The following is a 15184-nucleotide window of genomic DNA, read 5'->3' on the forward strand; positions in this document are numbered from 1 at the left end:
AGATCCTATTTGAAGTCTTTGAAGGTATGCACAATCCCTCCACCATGCTGTTCGTGGCTGGCGCACAGTTTGCTATGGGATTAGCCCCATAGGGTTTGCTTAGCAGTTTGCGGCAAGGTACCGCAAGCAATTACAGATCTGTATCCACTGGGAGAATGAGGCTTTGATGCTGGCAGTACCGGCATCAGTGCTCGTGGACATACTCGTTATTGTGGCTGCACGTGATATTGTCAACGGAGATATTAGATGATGACGACCACAAATTGAGCGTGGATTTTCTGCCTGGGACGACGGTTGAGTGGAATGACAGGTTGGTGGTAGTTGTAGTTGTGTGGTTGTTTGCTTATTGGTGTGTTTACTCGGTGATGGTGTCGAGGACTGGTCTTGTGTTTGTGGAAGGGAGAGGATGGTTCGTTCACACGTGTGGAACGGGAGTCTCTGAAGGTTTGTGGGAGTAATGCTTGATCTTAGTGACTCTGCTGTAGTTGGGGTGTTATGACCATATACGGTCTAAATCACTTTGGGTGATGTCTCTATATCAGGCGATTGTATCTAATGCCACTTGTATTTGATGTCTCTCTGTATCCCATGATATGATTTGGTATCTGATCATAGCATTTTGTATCTGATCATTTCACTTTGTATCTCATAATATATTGTATCTGATGAGATCACTTTATACCTGATATCATGTTGCATCTGATGATATCACATTGTATCTGATGATATCACTTTATATCTGATAATATCACATTGTATCTGATTGTGTCACTTTATACCTGATGTCACATTGCATTGTGGTGGCGCGTGGTCCTGTGCTCAAAGCTCAGGTCACAAATCGGTGAAGTTAAGCACCGTCGAGCTCGGAGAGTCCTTGGATGGGTGACCGTGCTTGGCAGCTTGGCTCCTGAGAGTTTCTAGGACTTGAGTCCTGCCCCACAACGAAGCACATGTGACACATGTGGTCTCACCTTAGGCAAGTGAGTTTGTTCAACATTGTCTTTGTTCACCCAGCAGGAAAATGGGTACCCGGTGGGATAAGTCATGTGACTATAACCTTCTAGCGCCTAACAGGCAGCTTGGGTTATCCGGGGTAATAATATGTGTGCTGTAGCGCCTTGAGCGAGCATTGAATGCACGGATATAGGCGCGGTTACAAATACCCACTATTATTATTATTATTATGTGATAATATCACATTGTATCTGATAATATCACATTGTATCTCATAATATCACATTGTATCTGATAATATCACATTGTATCTGATAATATCACATTGTATCTGATAATATCACATTGTATCTGATAATATCACTTTATACCTGATATCACATTGCATCTGATGATATCACATTGGATCTGATGATATCACTTTCAGGGGTGGAAATAACCCATTGCCCGACGCCTGAGTCCAGTGTTTTTTTCAGGCAAGCACATTTGTATATCACACTGTACTGGTGTCCAGTTGACTTTCCAGTGTTAATTATGTTGTTTATATAAAAAATCAACAATAAAGCGGCCGGTATAGTGGAAAAATTATCAGGGCAAGTGATTTTACATGTGCCACTGTACCGGAGTACACTAGCAATTTTAAAGTTATTTCCACCCCTGACTTTGTATCTGATAATATCACATTGTATCTGATTGTATCACTTTATACCTGATATCATGTTGCATCTGATGATATCACATTGGATCTGATGATATCACTTTGTATCTGATACCATATTGTATCTGATAGTATCACTTTGTGTTGAATTATATAACAGTGTATTTAATGATATCAGTTTGTATCTGATAGTATCACTTTGTGTTGAATTATATAACAGTGTATTTAATGATATCAGTTTGTATCTGATGATGTCAGTTTGCACCTGATCATAGCACTGTGTATGTGATGTTTCAGTTTTGTATCTGATTTATCACTTTGTGTAGCCTCCCAACATGTTATTCTGTGGACAGTGAAACAATGCGATGACTACGTCTGTTTATACTTCCAGCACTGTGTAGATATCACCTGTGGAACATGATACACAAATATAACATTGATACATGGCTGGGTGTATCATGTATCATATTGTCTGGTGAAAATGTGCATCAATGCCTCATGAATACTGACTGTACTAGATGTGAAGGAATGTTGGAACCAACTCAGTATTTAACAAGGAAGGGAGTTTTATGGATGTCAACTTCTTTATTATGAGGAATTCATAATAAAAAAGTTGACATCCCTAACACTCTCTTCCTTGTGTGCATCACTTCTAAATGCCATTCAAAGACCTGAGTATTTAAAGCTGTGAAATAAATCTGTAGCTATGGTGGCCAAGCAGTTCAAGCCACTGTGGGGCAGAGTTGCTCTGTTGGTTGTAGGATTGAATCCGAGATTGGCCTACATACAGGAAGATCTAGTAGAATGGATGGGACTTGTTTTGTTGAGACCTCCCTGATCAACTCTTCACATAAAAGAAATAAAAATAAATATATTTGACGAATATGAATAATCTTTTAGCCTTCAATAAATACAAAAATAGTTATAATTTTAATCATGCTTAAATCATTTATATAATCTGATGTATTTTCAGTTATTGTTTGTCGATGGGAAATGTCACCGTTGATTAAAGGAAGTACAGAGATTGATGTTTGTTTCATTAAAAGAATAGTTTTAAAAGCAACATGCACCTGTTTCATATGCTTTCTCTATTGAAAAAATAGGTTCATTAACAAGTAAACATATATGTGAACCAACATTTGGGTTGAGGGGATCGTGGTGCCAACCGAATACACACCAGGAAGGATATATAGGGGAGATTCATTGGTCAGTTGGCGCTCCTGGAAGAGTTCCCTGACTTCCATATTGAGGCATTCTGGACAACTTGTACATGTCCAGAGGACATGATTTGGTCAGATGTAGTACTGAATAGTATTCATCTTTGTCTATGTCCGTTCACAATGCCATGAGCTTGTTACACACAGTGTAATTAAAGAAACAAAGACTTGTCAACAACGGGGTTAATTAGCTTGTTATGTCTACCTCCAGGGGCTATATAAAAAGACTCAATTGAATTTTCTCTGAAATGTGTTAATGATGTTTAAGATATAAAAAATGATGTTATTTTTTTTTAAAACGAAAGTTGAAAGTGGAATTTAGTTATTGAATTCAAGGGCTCTGAATCATAATCACAAAAACTGTCATTCAGAATATGGCTTGTGTCAACTGATTAATTAGCAGTGCTTTAACGGTCGTGGCAGAGCTTTTGTTTTTACATATGTACCAGGATCGATTAACAGGCTCTTGGAGTTCCATCAGTGGCAGTAGATAAATATTTTATTAGTCGCTGAACTTTGACATTAGTCAGATAATTTCAGCATTATTGATTACAGTCCCTGGTGAGTAGATGTCTATAAAAGCTTACAGGTCGTCTTTAGAACCAAAGCTGGTGCAAGACCTGAGTTGTAGAGAGGTTTGAGCAGACCATGTGTGGAGGCCATTGGGGGTGACCCAGAGGTAGGAACTTTGGTAGCCTACGCAGTGAAGTGTAGTAAGGATTTATGATCAGTTTAGGTTTGTTTTGCAGAAATGAACATTGTTGTTTTTTTTTGTATTGTACATTTGTATTGTCCTGAATCTTTACGGATATTTTATGTGTTGGGTGTTTTAACTGATATTTGTGACAATTCTGACATCTTATTGATTTTAGGGATAATTGTGGTATTTTTGAAAGTGAAAGTTTAGATCATTTATTAAGTTTGTTTTCAGTTAACTCTTTTCACCATCTGACCGGTGAATAGTTGAGTCTGGGCCAGACAATTCCAGTGATTGTTCCAGCAAGCACAGATTGAAACTTTTGGGGTGCAATAATGAAATATACTAAGTCCCCCAGACTGACCATTCGAACCATTAAGCTGCCTTTCACGGCCAGTATATGCTGCAGACGGCCAATTCTTAACTGGATTCTTGACAGGAATGTGAATGTTTTATTGAGTTCTATGTTTGTGTGATCTGAACAGGAAGAATTATGACGAGTGATATATGTGGATATACAAGGATATCAGTGGTATCTAACGGAGGTGACAGGGTATTTTCATGATTGTAATAATTTGAAAGCCTATTGGGATGCTGTTGCCTTGTTTGACTGTTGTGTTTAGTCAGTGATATATTGTCAGCAGGCAAAGGACAATTTCCATCTTAGGTGGACGTGGACACCTTTCACACTGGACAGTGCAATGATGGTGTGATCCTAAAAAATGAGGACAATGACATTTAGTGATGGTGTTGATGATGCTGTCATCTGATGATGATGACGACGACGACGACGATGATGATGATGATGATGATGATGATGATGATAACGATGTTGTGATCCAAAAATGAGGACAGTGACATGTAGTATCAGTGTAAATAGTGTTATCTGATGATTATGATGATGATGATGATGATGATGTGATCCAAAAATGAGGACAATGACATTTAGTGATGGTGTAAATAATATTGTTATCTCATGATGATATCATGTGATATCACATGATCTTCAAAGAAATATAGGGTATGTTTTTGTCATCTTAAGTGTGAGAAATGATGATGGAAGACTTAATGTTACGTTCTGACTTTAGATGAATGTATTTTCAGGAATGAAGGACATTTTTGGGTAATATAAGATTTCTTTCTGACGTTGTCTCTTCATTTCAGGTTATAACCCCCTTCAGAAACCTCATCTTGTGCAGTGATTCGCGCCGGGAGATGGAGGAGTGGATTAGTGCTTTAAAAATGGCTGCCAACAAAGAATACTACGAGGTGAGTACAAAACTGTTATTCTGAAAACAAAAATGAACTATGCCTTTTTAGTTATTGGCATTTGCTAAATGGAATTTGTTTGTTGAAGATGGAATTCAACAGACATCTTTTTGAGGTAGGTATAAGTAGATTGGTAGTGGCATGTGTAGACAATTGGATGCCACCGTGAAATCAAAACTAGCTGTGTCATGGATGTTTAGTTGTCTTTTGTTGGTGATTAGATGCACTGACAAGCTGTGGTATAGATGGCAGCTGCAGTAGTTATGTGTGCATTGGTGGCCCACTGGGTTGAGCAATTTTCTGTTTAAATCACAGCATTGTGATTGGGTGATGAAGAGCTGACACTGTCTCTCCAAACTTGGCATTTCCTATCTGAATAGAAAAATCAGATAAAAAGCTGCAATTGAAATTATTTTTAAAGTTTTGTACATGCATACTCTTTGATGTCCAATGGATTTAGTGTATTTTGTGTCCATTCACACTTTGCAGACTAAACATTGTATTGATAATATTCAAATAGGTGTTGAGGCTTCACCCTTGTATGTAGAATATCATGGAACATTTGGGAAATCATGGATGTGATGGGCTTTGTAATTGTCTGAAATATGGGATATCCATGACTTTAAGATTGTCTGACATATGGGATATCCATGACTTTATAATTGTCTGAAATATGGGATGTCCATGACTTTATGATTGTCTGAAATATGGGATATCCATGACTTTATGATTGTCTGAAATATGGGATATCCATGACTTTATGATTGTCTGAAATATGGGATATCCATGACTTTATGATTGTCTGAAACATGGGATATCCATGACTTTATGATTGTCTGAAACATGGGATATCCATGACTTTATGATTGTCTGAAATATGGGATGTCCATGACTTTATGATTGTCTGAAATATGGGATATCCATGACTTTATGATTGTCTGAAATATGGGATATCCATGACTTTATGATTGTCTGAAATATGGGATATCCATGACTTTGTAATTGTCTGACATATGGGATATCCATGACTTTAAAATTGTCTGAAATATGGGATATCCATGACTTTATGATTGTCTGAAATATGGGATGTCCATGACTTTATGATTGTCTGAAATATGGGATATCCATGACTTTATGATTGTCTGAAATATGGGATGTCCATGACTTTGTAATTGTCTGAAATATGGGACATGATTTTGTAATTTAGGAAATATGTGATGTCCATGATTTTATAATTTAGGAAATATACCATGCCGTAGTGATTTCCCTAACTTGGAGCTGCCTTAGGGTCGGACAGTGACATCATGTTGCAGCAGTTTATGCACAGACTGTACATCCAGGATTTGTGCATCAACTGTGTTACCTGCACGCACCTACCCGTGCCACTGTAACCGGCGGCAATCACAGCGCAAGTGGAGGCAAACATTGCCACACCCTGACAGCTAATACCTTCATCACGATGTGGAGAGCTGGACGTCCATTGATTTGTATAGACATACAAGAGCTAGAGCGCGCTGTGTCATATTTACTTTCAATGAATTGTGTCTCTCTGTGCGTTTCTTAAATGGATTTGTAACATAGGGCTGTGAGCGTACTTGTAAGTGGTATTATGACTTGTGTGTTGAGCCTGGTACTGGAAAGGTCTGAGATTCACCTGTTCAAATACAGCACAGTGGTTTGTAGGCTGGTTTGTTGACAGTTATTACGGTGATACACTGGACAATAAGGTTTGAGGTGGTGCTGATGAACTGTCATGAATCCTTCAGACTTCACACGTCATCTGGCTTGACCCTACTGTGATTGACTGTCATGAATCCTTCAGACTTCACACGTCTGCTAACTTGACCGTACTGTGATTGACTGTCATGAATCCTTCAGACTTCACACGTCTGCTAACTTGACCGTACTGTGATTGACTGTCATGAATCCTTCAGACTTCACACGTCTGCTAGCTTGACCCTACTGTGATTGACTGTCATGAATCCTTCAGACTTCACACGTCTGCTAACTTGACCGTACTGTGATTGACTGTCATGAATCCTTCAGACTTCACACGTCTGCTGGCTTGAAACCACTGTTATGGACTGTCATGAATCCTTCAGACTTCACACGTCTGCTAGCTTTACCGTACTGTGATTGACTGTCATGAATCCTTCAGACTTCACACGTCTGCTAGCTTTACCAGTACTGTGATGGACTGTCATGAATCCTTCAGACTTCACGTGTCTGCTAGCTTGACCGTACTGTGATTGACTGTCATGAATCCTTCAGACTTCACACGCCTGCTGGCTTGAAACCACTGTGATGGACTGTCATGAATCCTTCCAGACTTCACGTGTCTGCTAACTTGACCCTACATCTGTGATTGACTGTCATGAATCCTTCAGACTTCACACGTCTGCTGGCTTGAAACCACTGTTATGGACTGTCATGAATCCTTCAGACTTCACACGTCTGCTAGCTTTACCGTACTGTGATGGACTGTCATGAATCCTTCAGACTTCACGTGTCTGCTAGCTTGACCGTACTGTGATTGACTGTCATGAATCCTTCAGACTTCACACGTCTGCTGGCTTGAAACCACTGTGATGGACTGTCATGAATCCTTCAGACTTCACATGTCTGCTAGCTTGACCGTACTGTGATTGACTGTCATGAATCCTTCAGACTTCACACGTCGGCTGGCTTGAAACCACTGTGATGGACTGTCATGAATCCTTCAGACTTCACATGTCTGCTAGCTTGACCCTACTGTGATGGACTGTCATGAATCCTTCAGACTTCACACATCTGCTAGCTTGACCCTACTGTGATTGACTGTCATGAATCCTTCAGACTTCACACGTCTGCTGGCTTGACCCTACTGTGATTGACTGTCATGAATCCTTCAGACTTCACACGTCTGCTGGCTTGACCCTACTGTGATTGACTGTCATGAATCCTTCAGACTTGACACAGCTGCTAGCTTGACCGTACTGTGATTGACTGTCATGAATCCTTCAGACTTGACACATCTGCTAACTTGACCCTACTGTGATTGACTGTCATGAATCCTTCAGACTTCACACGTCTGCTGGCTTGACCCTACTGTGATTGACTGTCATGAATCCTTCAGAGGTCACACGTCTGCTGGCTTGACCCTACTGTGATTGACTGTCATGAATCCTTCAGACTTGACACAGCTGCTAGCTTGACCGTACTGTGATTGACTGTCATGAATCCTTCAGACTTCACACAGCTGCTAACTTGACCCTACTGTGATTGACTGTCATGAATCCTTCAGACTTCACACGTCTGCTAGCTTGACCCTACTGGGACGAGTGCCAGTAGGTCCAGTCATGGCAGTCTTCATTTAGTGGTAGCTGTAATTCTGAACAAGCTCTCGACATTAAATTTTGCTTGAAATTGGAACTGAATAAAACTGACAGAACATGTAAACATTGGAAACTATTTTGGTTCGTTCAAGCAGGGCTAGGTACAAACTCAAAGCTCCAGTGTAATAATGTTTACATAAGCCCTTTGTACCAGTCTTGAAAAAACATGCATTTCCTAGCCAGTCAAAATCTGACCCATGAACTAGTCTAAAAAGGTTGCTGAAGTATCACTATGTACACACGTCTGTGAGCTGTACGTCTGTGAGCTGTACCTGCACCGTGAGGTATACAGCTAACGCTGAACAGATGGGTGTCCTCCTGGTGTAGACTTAACAGACTTATTTCCTCATGTGTACAAGATGTGAAGCCCTTCTGTGGTGTGTGTCTGCTAGGATATCATGGGAATAGCATTGTAAGATGTGTAAAACCCCAGGCTTTATTTTTCAATCAAAGGTGTCATTATTTGGGTAATGCTCATGCATTGTTGTGGGTTCTCTCCCTTAGTTTCGAGGATCAGCTGTGGTTCTGTGAGTCGGATAGCAGAAATTGGGTGATGTACAGAGGAATATGGGAGTTTAACTGCAGTTAAAATATGCATGTGTCCTTTAATGTCATATCTATACACATGCACATTTTACAATGCTAAACATGCTCATCGGTACTAGATAAAAATGAGGTTGTGTTACAGACATTTCTCTAAAAAGCTAAACCAATTCATACTATATTAACTTTATTGTCGCTATGTTTATAATATGTGCTTAAAGATGTCTTAACACGTGAACCCAGAGAGCCAGAGAATGTTAGGATGAGCACAGGCTAGCTCTAGCTGGATGAAAGGGGGGAGTCTAGAGGAGGCTATGCACTGACACATTGGTGACACAGGGTTGTCTCCCTTTGGACATCCAGTATCCTGTATCATGTGTTCTTGTCCCAGTTTTGTCCTTTTGTCAGCACTGTGCAAGTGATGGTTTATTCCATAAACATCTCAGACCTGAATCACTGTTGATTTTCCTCACAACAGAAGCTGTCACTTTGACTTTAAAAATTGTCAAGTCAGCAGTTAAGTTGTTTACTGACTGATTTCATCACTAATCTTTCTTTGCTCCGATCGTGTTTATAGAATATTCAGCGACCTACCCATACTGACAGGTTTTACCAAAGAGGTAAAGTGTGAGACCTAAATGACTTGGGGATTTCCTGCCCCATTGAGCAGGCACAGTGTGATATAGGTCATACAATATACCATTCAAACAGCTTTAAGCCCAACTCATTCATTTTTCTATAAGCCAACTAGTCTGTCTGGCAGTCCCTGAACCTAATTAGGCTTAAAAAAAATGTTGTGGTTCCGATCACCCGACTGACCCTTGAATTCTGGTGACGACCTTATTTTTTTAAGTGGTATGAATAAAATAAGCGTTCAGATACCCTAATCACGGCAGTGGTGTAACCTGTTTTTTTTAAGCGGTATAAATAAAATAAGCGTTTAGATACCATTGTTTTTCCCCGACAAAGACGGTCATCGCTCATTCTGATAGAGAAATTTGACATCATGGCGACAAGCTTGATTAAATAAACACTTACACATTGATAAATGTGTTATTAGTTTGTACTGTGCTTCTAAAAATTTTAAAAACCCATATTATCCTACCTACCTACCCTAAATTATAAAGAGCTGTGACCCGTGACACTGGATTGTCTGGTCCAGACTCGATTATTTACAGACCGCCGCCATATAGCTGAAATATTGTTGAGTGCGGCGTAAAACTAAACTCACTCACTATAAAGAGCTGTAATCGGAACCACAATATTTTTTTATTTGGCCTTATTTTCTGTTCCACCAGTGATTTCTGCAATGCTAAATCCTCAAATGTAACAAGTCTAGATTCCAAGTCTCCCATCTCACTGGGGCTCCTTTTTAACTTGAAAGGACTTTTTGTTTTTATGTATATTCAGGGACTACACGTTTGTCAGTAAGCGAACATGTACCCTTAGATTATTAAAAACATTTATCATTATTTGTAAAGTAACCATGGTGATATTTGTGTTTGTTTATTGTGGGGGTTTGTATTTTAGATTGCTATAAGCTTAAACAGAGAACCGTGAGGAAATTGGAAACAAACACACTCATGACGGCATCCGTGTAAGGGTGGGGTGGAGGTGGACGGCAGATGGATGTTGGGATGGGGTGGAGGCTGTAATTGCACCTGGCTGGCTGCATGTCTTGTCACGTTGTCCACATGTACATCCTACTGCTGTACTGATCTTATCGAGTCACACTCGTATACTCACAGCCGACAAGGGGACTATTTGTAGGCTTGACCCCTAATCACAGCAGTGGTATAACCTTTTATCCAAGATATGTATCTGATATGGGACAATCTAAACAAAGGTGGAGGGGTGGTGTTATCAAAGTACACACTTCCTGCTTTTGAGTTAAAAGGAAGTTTTATAGCTGTGCTTGTGAATGTCTCGGCCTGTTTGTCGCGATCGACTGAACGGAATCATGAAATTCCCTTGATAACGTTACGTGATGGGACTGTACAATACGGCACGGATCAGCGGATATACTGGCCACTATATACTGGACACCATTAGACCGACAGATACGGTTTGGAGGGTTGAACAGCATGTCCATATATGTCTATAATAGTACATGTGTATAATGTGTAGTGACTTGTAACTCCACATAGTTAGTTTATTGATGTAGGTCATTCAAAGTAAGATTTAAAATTGATTATTATAGAGAATTTTGATAGTTTAAATGATCAAGTGAGATTGAATATTGATACTGGTCATTCTGACTATTGAAAATCGTGAAATATGTCCAGATTGAGTTGTATGTAGAGTGGAACATATTGTTACTATGCTAAAGGGAACATTATGTGATATGTGTGTGAATTATTTAAGGAGTTTTTAAGTCTAAAATATTGTGTAATGATCATCGATCCATTTGTCGCTTCATTCATTCATTCATTCATTCATTCATTCATTCATTCATTCATTCATTTATTTATTTATTCGTTCATTCATTCAACTGAGGTCTCAATAGAAGAGGTGAAGAGCTCAACTCCCTACAATATGTGAAGCACATTTCTGATGGCCCCTGCCGGTGATATAGCAGGAATATTTCTAAAAGCGGTGTAAAACTCAACTCACTCTCTCACGCACTAATGCCTTAATCCACTGTTCAGGGGTGCAGGTAGACTACTGCTTAGTCCCTGAATATATATGATATATAATATAAACAAATAACCCATTTAAATTGAAAAGGAGCCCCAGTGAGATTGAACCTGGGGAAATCTAGATTTGCTTCCTTTATAGACTTGCTTCATTTAGGTCTTAAGTATTGCAGGCAGTGCTAGGCGGTAAGGGGAAATAATGCGGTTCAGGGACTGTGAGACAGACTACGATGCAGGCCTTGCCAGAAATACTCAAAGAAGAAGAAACACAGTCTTGATACCACTCGCAATAACATTGCTGGAATATTGCTAAATTATGGCACAAGTTTGCTAAAATATTGCTAAAATATGGTTAAGATATTGCTAAAATATGGTTAAGATATTGCTAAAATATTGCTAAAATATGGTTAAGATATTGCTAAAATATGGCTAAAATATGGTTAAAATATTGCTAAAATATGGTTAAAATATTGCTAAAATATTGTTAAAATATTGCTAAAATATTGCTTAAATATGGTTAAGATATTGCTAAAATATGGTTAAGATATTGCTAAAATATTGCTAAAATATGGTTAAAATATTGCTAAAATATTGCTAAAATATGGTTAAGATATTGCTAAAATATTGCTAAAATATGGTTAAGATATTGCTAAAATATGGATAAGATATTGCAAAAATATTGCTAAAATACGGTTAAAATATTGCTAAAATATGGTTAAGATATTGCTAAAATATGGATAAGATATTGCAAAAATATTGCTAAAATACGGTTAAAATATTGCTAAAATATGGTTAAAATATTGCTAAAATACGGTTAAAATATTGCTAAAATACGGTTAAAATATTGCTAAAATATGGTTAAAATATTGCTAAAATATTGCTCAACAGTGGTGTTAAACACTACACACAGTTCAGATCTTATTAGGGCTCTGGGCTATTTTGTATTATAGGTTTTATTCATGTTCTGCTGATCAGCGCAGAGCTGTGTTTAGTTTGCTTATAGTGGGTGTTATACATATTTACTGTTTATTGGGGAAAGACAAAGGGAACAAGGAAGTATGATACTTATGAGTGGGAGTGATGGCTGTGCTGCTGAGGTGCCTGCTTGGGATTGGTAGGGACTTGTTACAGCAAATTGTCCAAGTGTTGTTTTGTATCAGGATGTAAGGACAACGGAGCATGTGTAATGGGATGGTCCTATTGACTCCAGTCCTATCCAGATCAATGCTGTCAAAGGCTGTAATAGGCATTCATAATATACTCTTAAAAAAAGTAGGTGAACTTCATTGTTAATTTATGGGTGAAAAAATTGTGAGATATATCGCAGTCAATCAATGTTGATATGATAATGATAAATGTTTGGAGAGTGCATCACCACTTGCACCTCTTTATAACCATAGTTGTTTGTACAGTAATTGTTGTTGAAGGATGATTGGAGTATGACGTGAAATTTGCATGTGTACTCAAAAAACCCAGCTGGAAACAAACACTAACAACTGTGTGATGCAAGATGATTGTCAAAATTAATGGTCTACAGTGATTTATTGACCTTCTTGAAAACAGTCAAATTCAAGAACGACACCCGATGCACATATATGGGGCTACTGCGTTGTGTTTAGGGGTGGTGATAAAGAGAAATGGTGGTGCGTTCATAAGATGTCTGTCTTTGAAAAGAATTTTAATGGTTACACTTCGTATCCAAATAGAAAGCAGGTTACCCTATGTTTTTTTAAGAGTATATGTTGATATAATTGGATATATATTCAAACTGGCAGTAAAGCAAGTTCACCACTCAATCAAATGTTAGTGAGTGAGTGAGTGAGTGAGTTTGGTTTTACGCCGCTTTTAGCAATATTCCAGCAATATCACGGCGGGGGACACCAGAAATGGGCTTAACACATTGTACCCATGTGGGGAATCGAACCCGGGTCTTCGGCGTGACGAGCGAACGCCTTAACCACTAGGCTACCCCATCGCCCCATATCAAATGTTAGTGAAATTATACTTTGATCAAGTGTACCAGGCGATAATGGGACATTTTAATGTTTAAGCCTACAGAATGACTGTGCCTGTCTTGAAAAGTGGACAAGGTCTCCCAAGGTTGCTATGACTGGCTTGAGTGTCAAGCTTTCAATGCGATACAGCAGGGTCCAAACCAGTGGTTGATAGAGAGACTCCGTTACCTGGGTCACAGCCTTGTCCAGTTATATAGCAGCATCCAAACCAGTGGTTGATAGAGAGACTCCGTTACCTGGGTCACAGCCATGTCCAGTTATATAGCAGCATCCAAACCAGTGGTTGATAGAGAGACTCCGTTACCTGGGTCACAGCCTTGTCCAGTTATATAGCAGCATCCAAACCAGTGGTTGATAGAGAGACTCCGCTACCTGGTCACAGCCTTGTCCAGTTATATAGCAGCATCCAAACCAGTGGTTGATAGAGAGACTCCGTTACCTGGGTCACAGCCTTGTCCAGTTATATAGCAGCACCCAAACCAGTGGTTGATAGAGAGACTCCGTTACCTGGGTCACAGCCTTGTATCATTCCCTACTGAGCACAACTTGAATTTGCTGCCTGGATAGTTCTCTAGGATAGTTCTCTAACATGTTTCAAATGAACTAGGTCGGAACTAACAGGAGAAGTATTTGGTTTCTTAAAAGTTTCAACATACCAAGGTATATATTTCAACTTTTAGCTGTGCGTTTGTTTGCTTTTTAAAAGTTTTTAAAGTGTCACATGATATGGTTATTGGGGTTTCATTGATGGACTGGGCTTTGTGTTGAGCAGTAAACCTGGTGATCATAGCAGCGTGTGTTTTCTATGAGAAAAGTTGGCTTTTCACACAGCCAGTTAGTATCCAGACAATTAAGATACTGAGAATTGTCCTCGTAATATGTGACAATAAGGGCTATTGTTCCTGGACTTGAACTGAATCCAAAGACAAGGTCAATCAGCTAGAAGGTCAAATTGTAGCCCTTTTAACCTGTCCAACAACTGGTGAGTTTTACCACAGCATCAACACCTTTGAACAACTGCCTGTAGAAACTGGTGCCAGACATCTTTGTTCAACGGGGTAAGATTTTGGAATCAGAAACATTAACCCAACATTCAGGAAAGTATGTAATGACTGGTAAATAGTTGCTTTGCGAGGTGGCATATTCAGAAGTGTAGCGGGATTGTTGTTTTTTTGTAGTATGATGTCCAAACATTTATGCTTCTTACAACTGGAACAAACTGGATCATTTGCAAAATAGGTTGATGTTCATGTGATTGAATGGCCACGATTTTTTTTAATAATATGATCTGAAAAACTTTTAAAAGTGAGTGAGTGAATTGGGTTTTCACCGCTTTTAGCCACATTCCAGCAATATCAGAGCGGGGGACACCAGAAATGGGCCTCACACAATGTGCCCATGTGGGGATTCAAACCCGGGTCTTCGACGTGACGAGTGAACGCTTTAACCACTATGCTACCCCACTGTCCTTTTAAGAGATTAAATAGGCAGGAAGAACCCTCAGCATGGCAAGACTGGAAGGGCTTTCCGTGGAATTTGAACATGTCAGATGCAGACAGACATTCACATCAGTAAAACGTCAGGTGGTTAACATGTTTCATTGGTTTTTCTTGTGTTCACCACAGGTGAGGTCAGTTGCAAGGAAAATACTATCTTTGTTTATGATTTTTTATTTAATATTTGCAGATAGTGGTGTGCTATTATGTTTGAATCTTAAAACTCATATGTCAGGTGTTTTGTTATTGTAAAAGATGAGACACTTTGTTGTTTTGTGTTGAAGTCTGTAATTTTACAGACAAACCTTCTGCATGCTTGAATCAG

The 15184-nt window shown here is 39.1% G+C and overlaps 1 protein-coding gene across 1 annotated transcript in view; it reads left to right on the forward strand.

The window, feature by feature from the left end:
* The window catches only part of LOC124266809 (diacylglycerol kinase delta-like), a 171532-nt gene that overhangs the window by 103441 nt on the left and 52907 nt on the right, over positions 1-15184 (forward strand). The window contains 1 exon segment of the mRNA XM_046701614.1: positions 4691-4795. Within this exon segment, the coding sequence (XP_046557570.1) occupies positions 4691-4795 (105 nt within the window).

This window comes from Haliotis rubra, unplaced genomic scaffold (genome assembly GCF_003918875.1).
Source record: "Haliotis rubra isolate DU_JTF1 unplaced genomic scaffold, ASM391887v1 Scf128, whole genome shotgun sequence".
Taxonomy (NCBI): Eukaryota; Metazoa; Mollusca; class Gastropoda; order Lepetellida; family Haliotidae; genus Haliotis; species Haliotis rubra.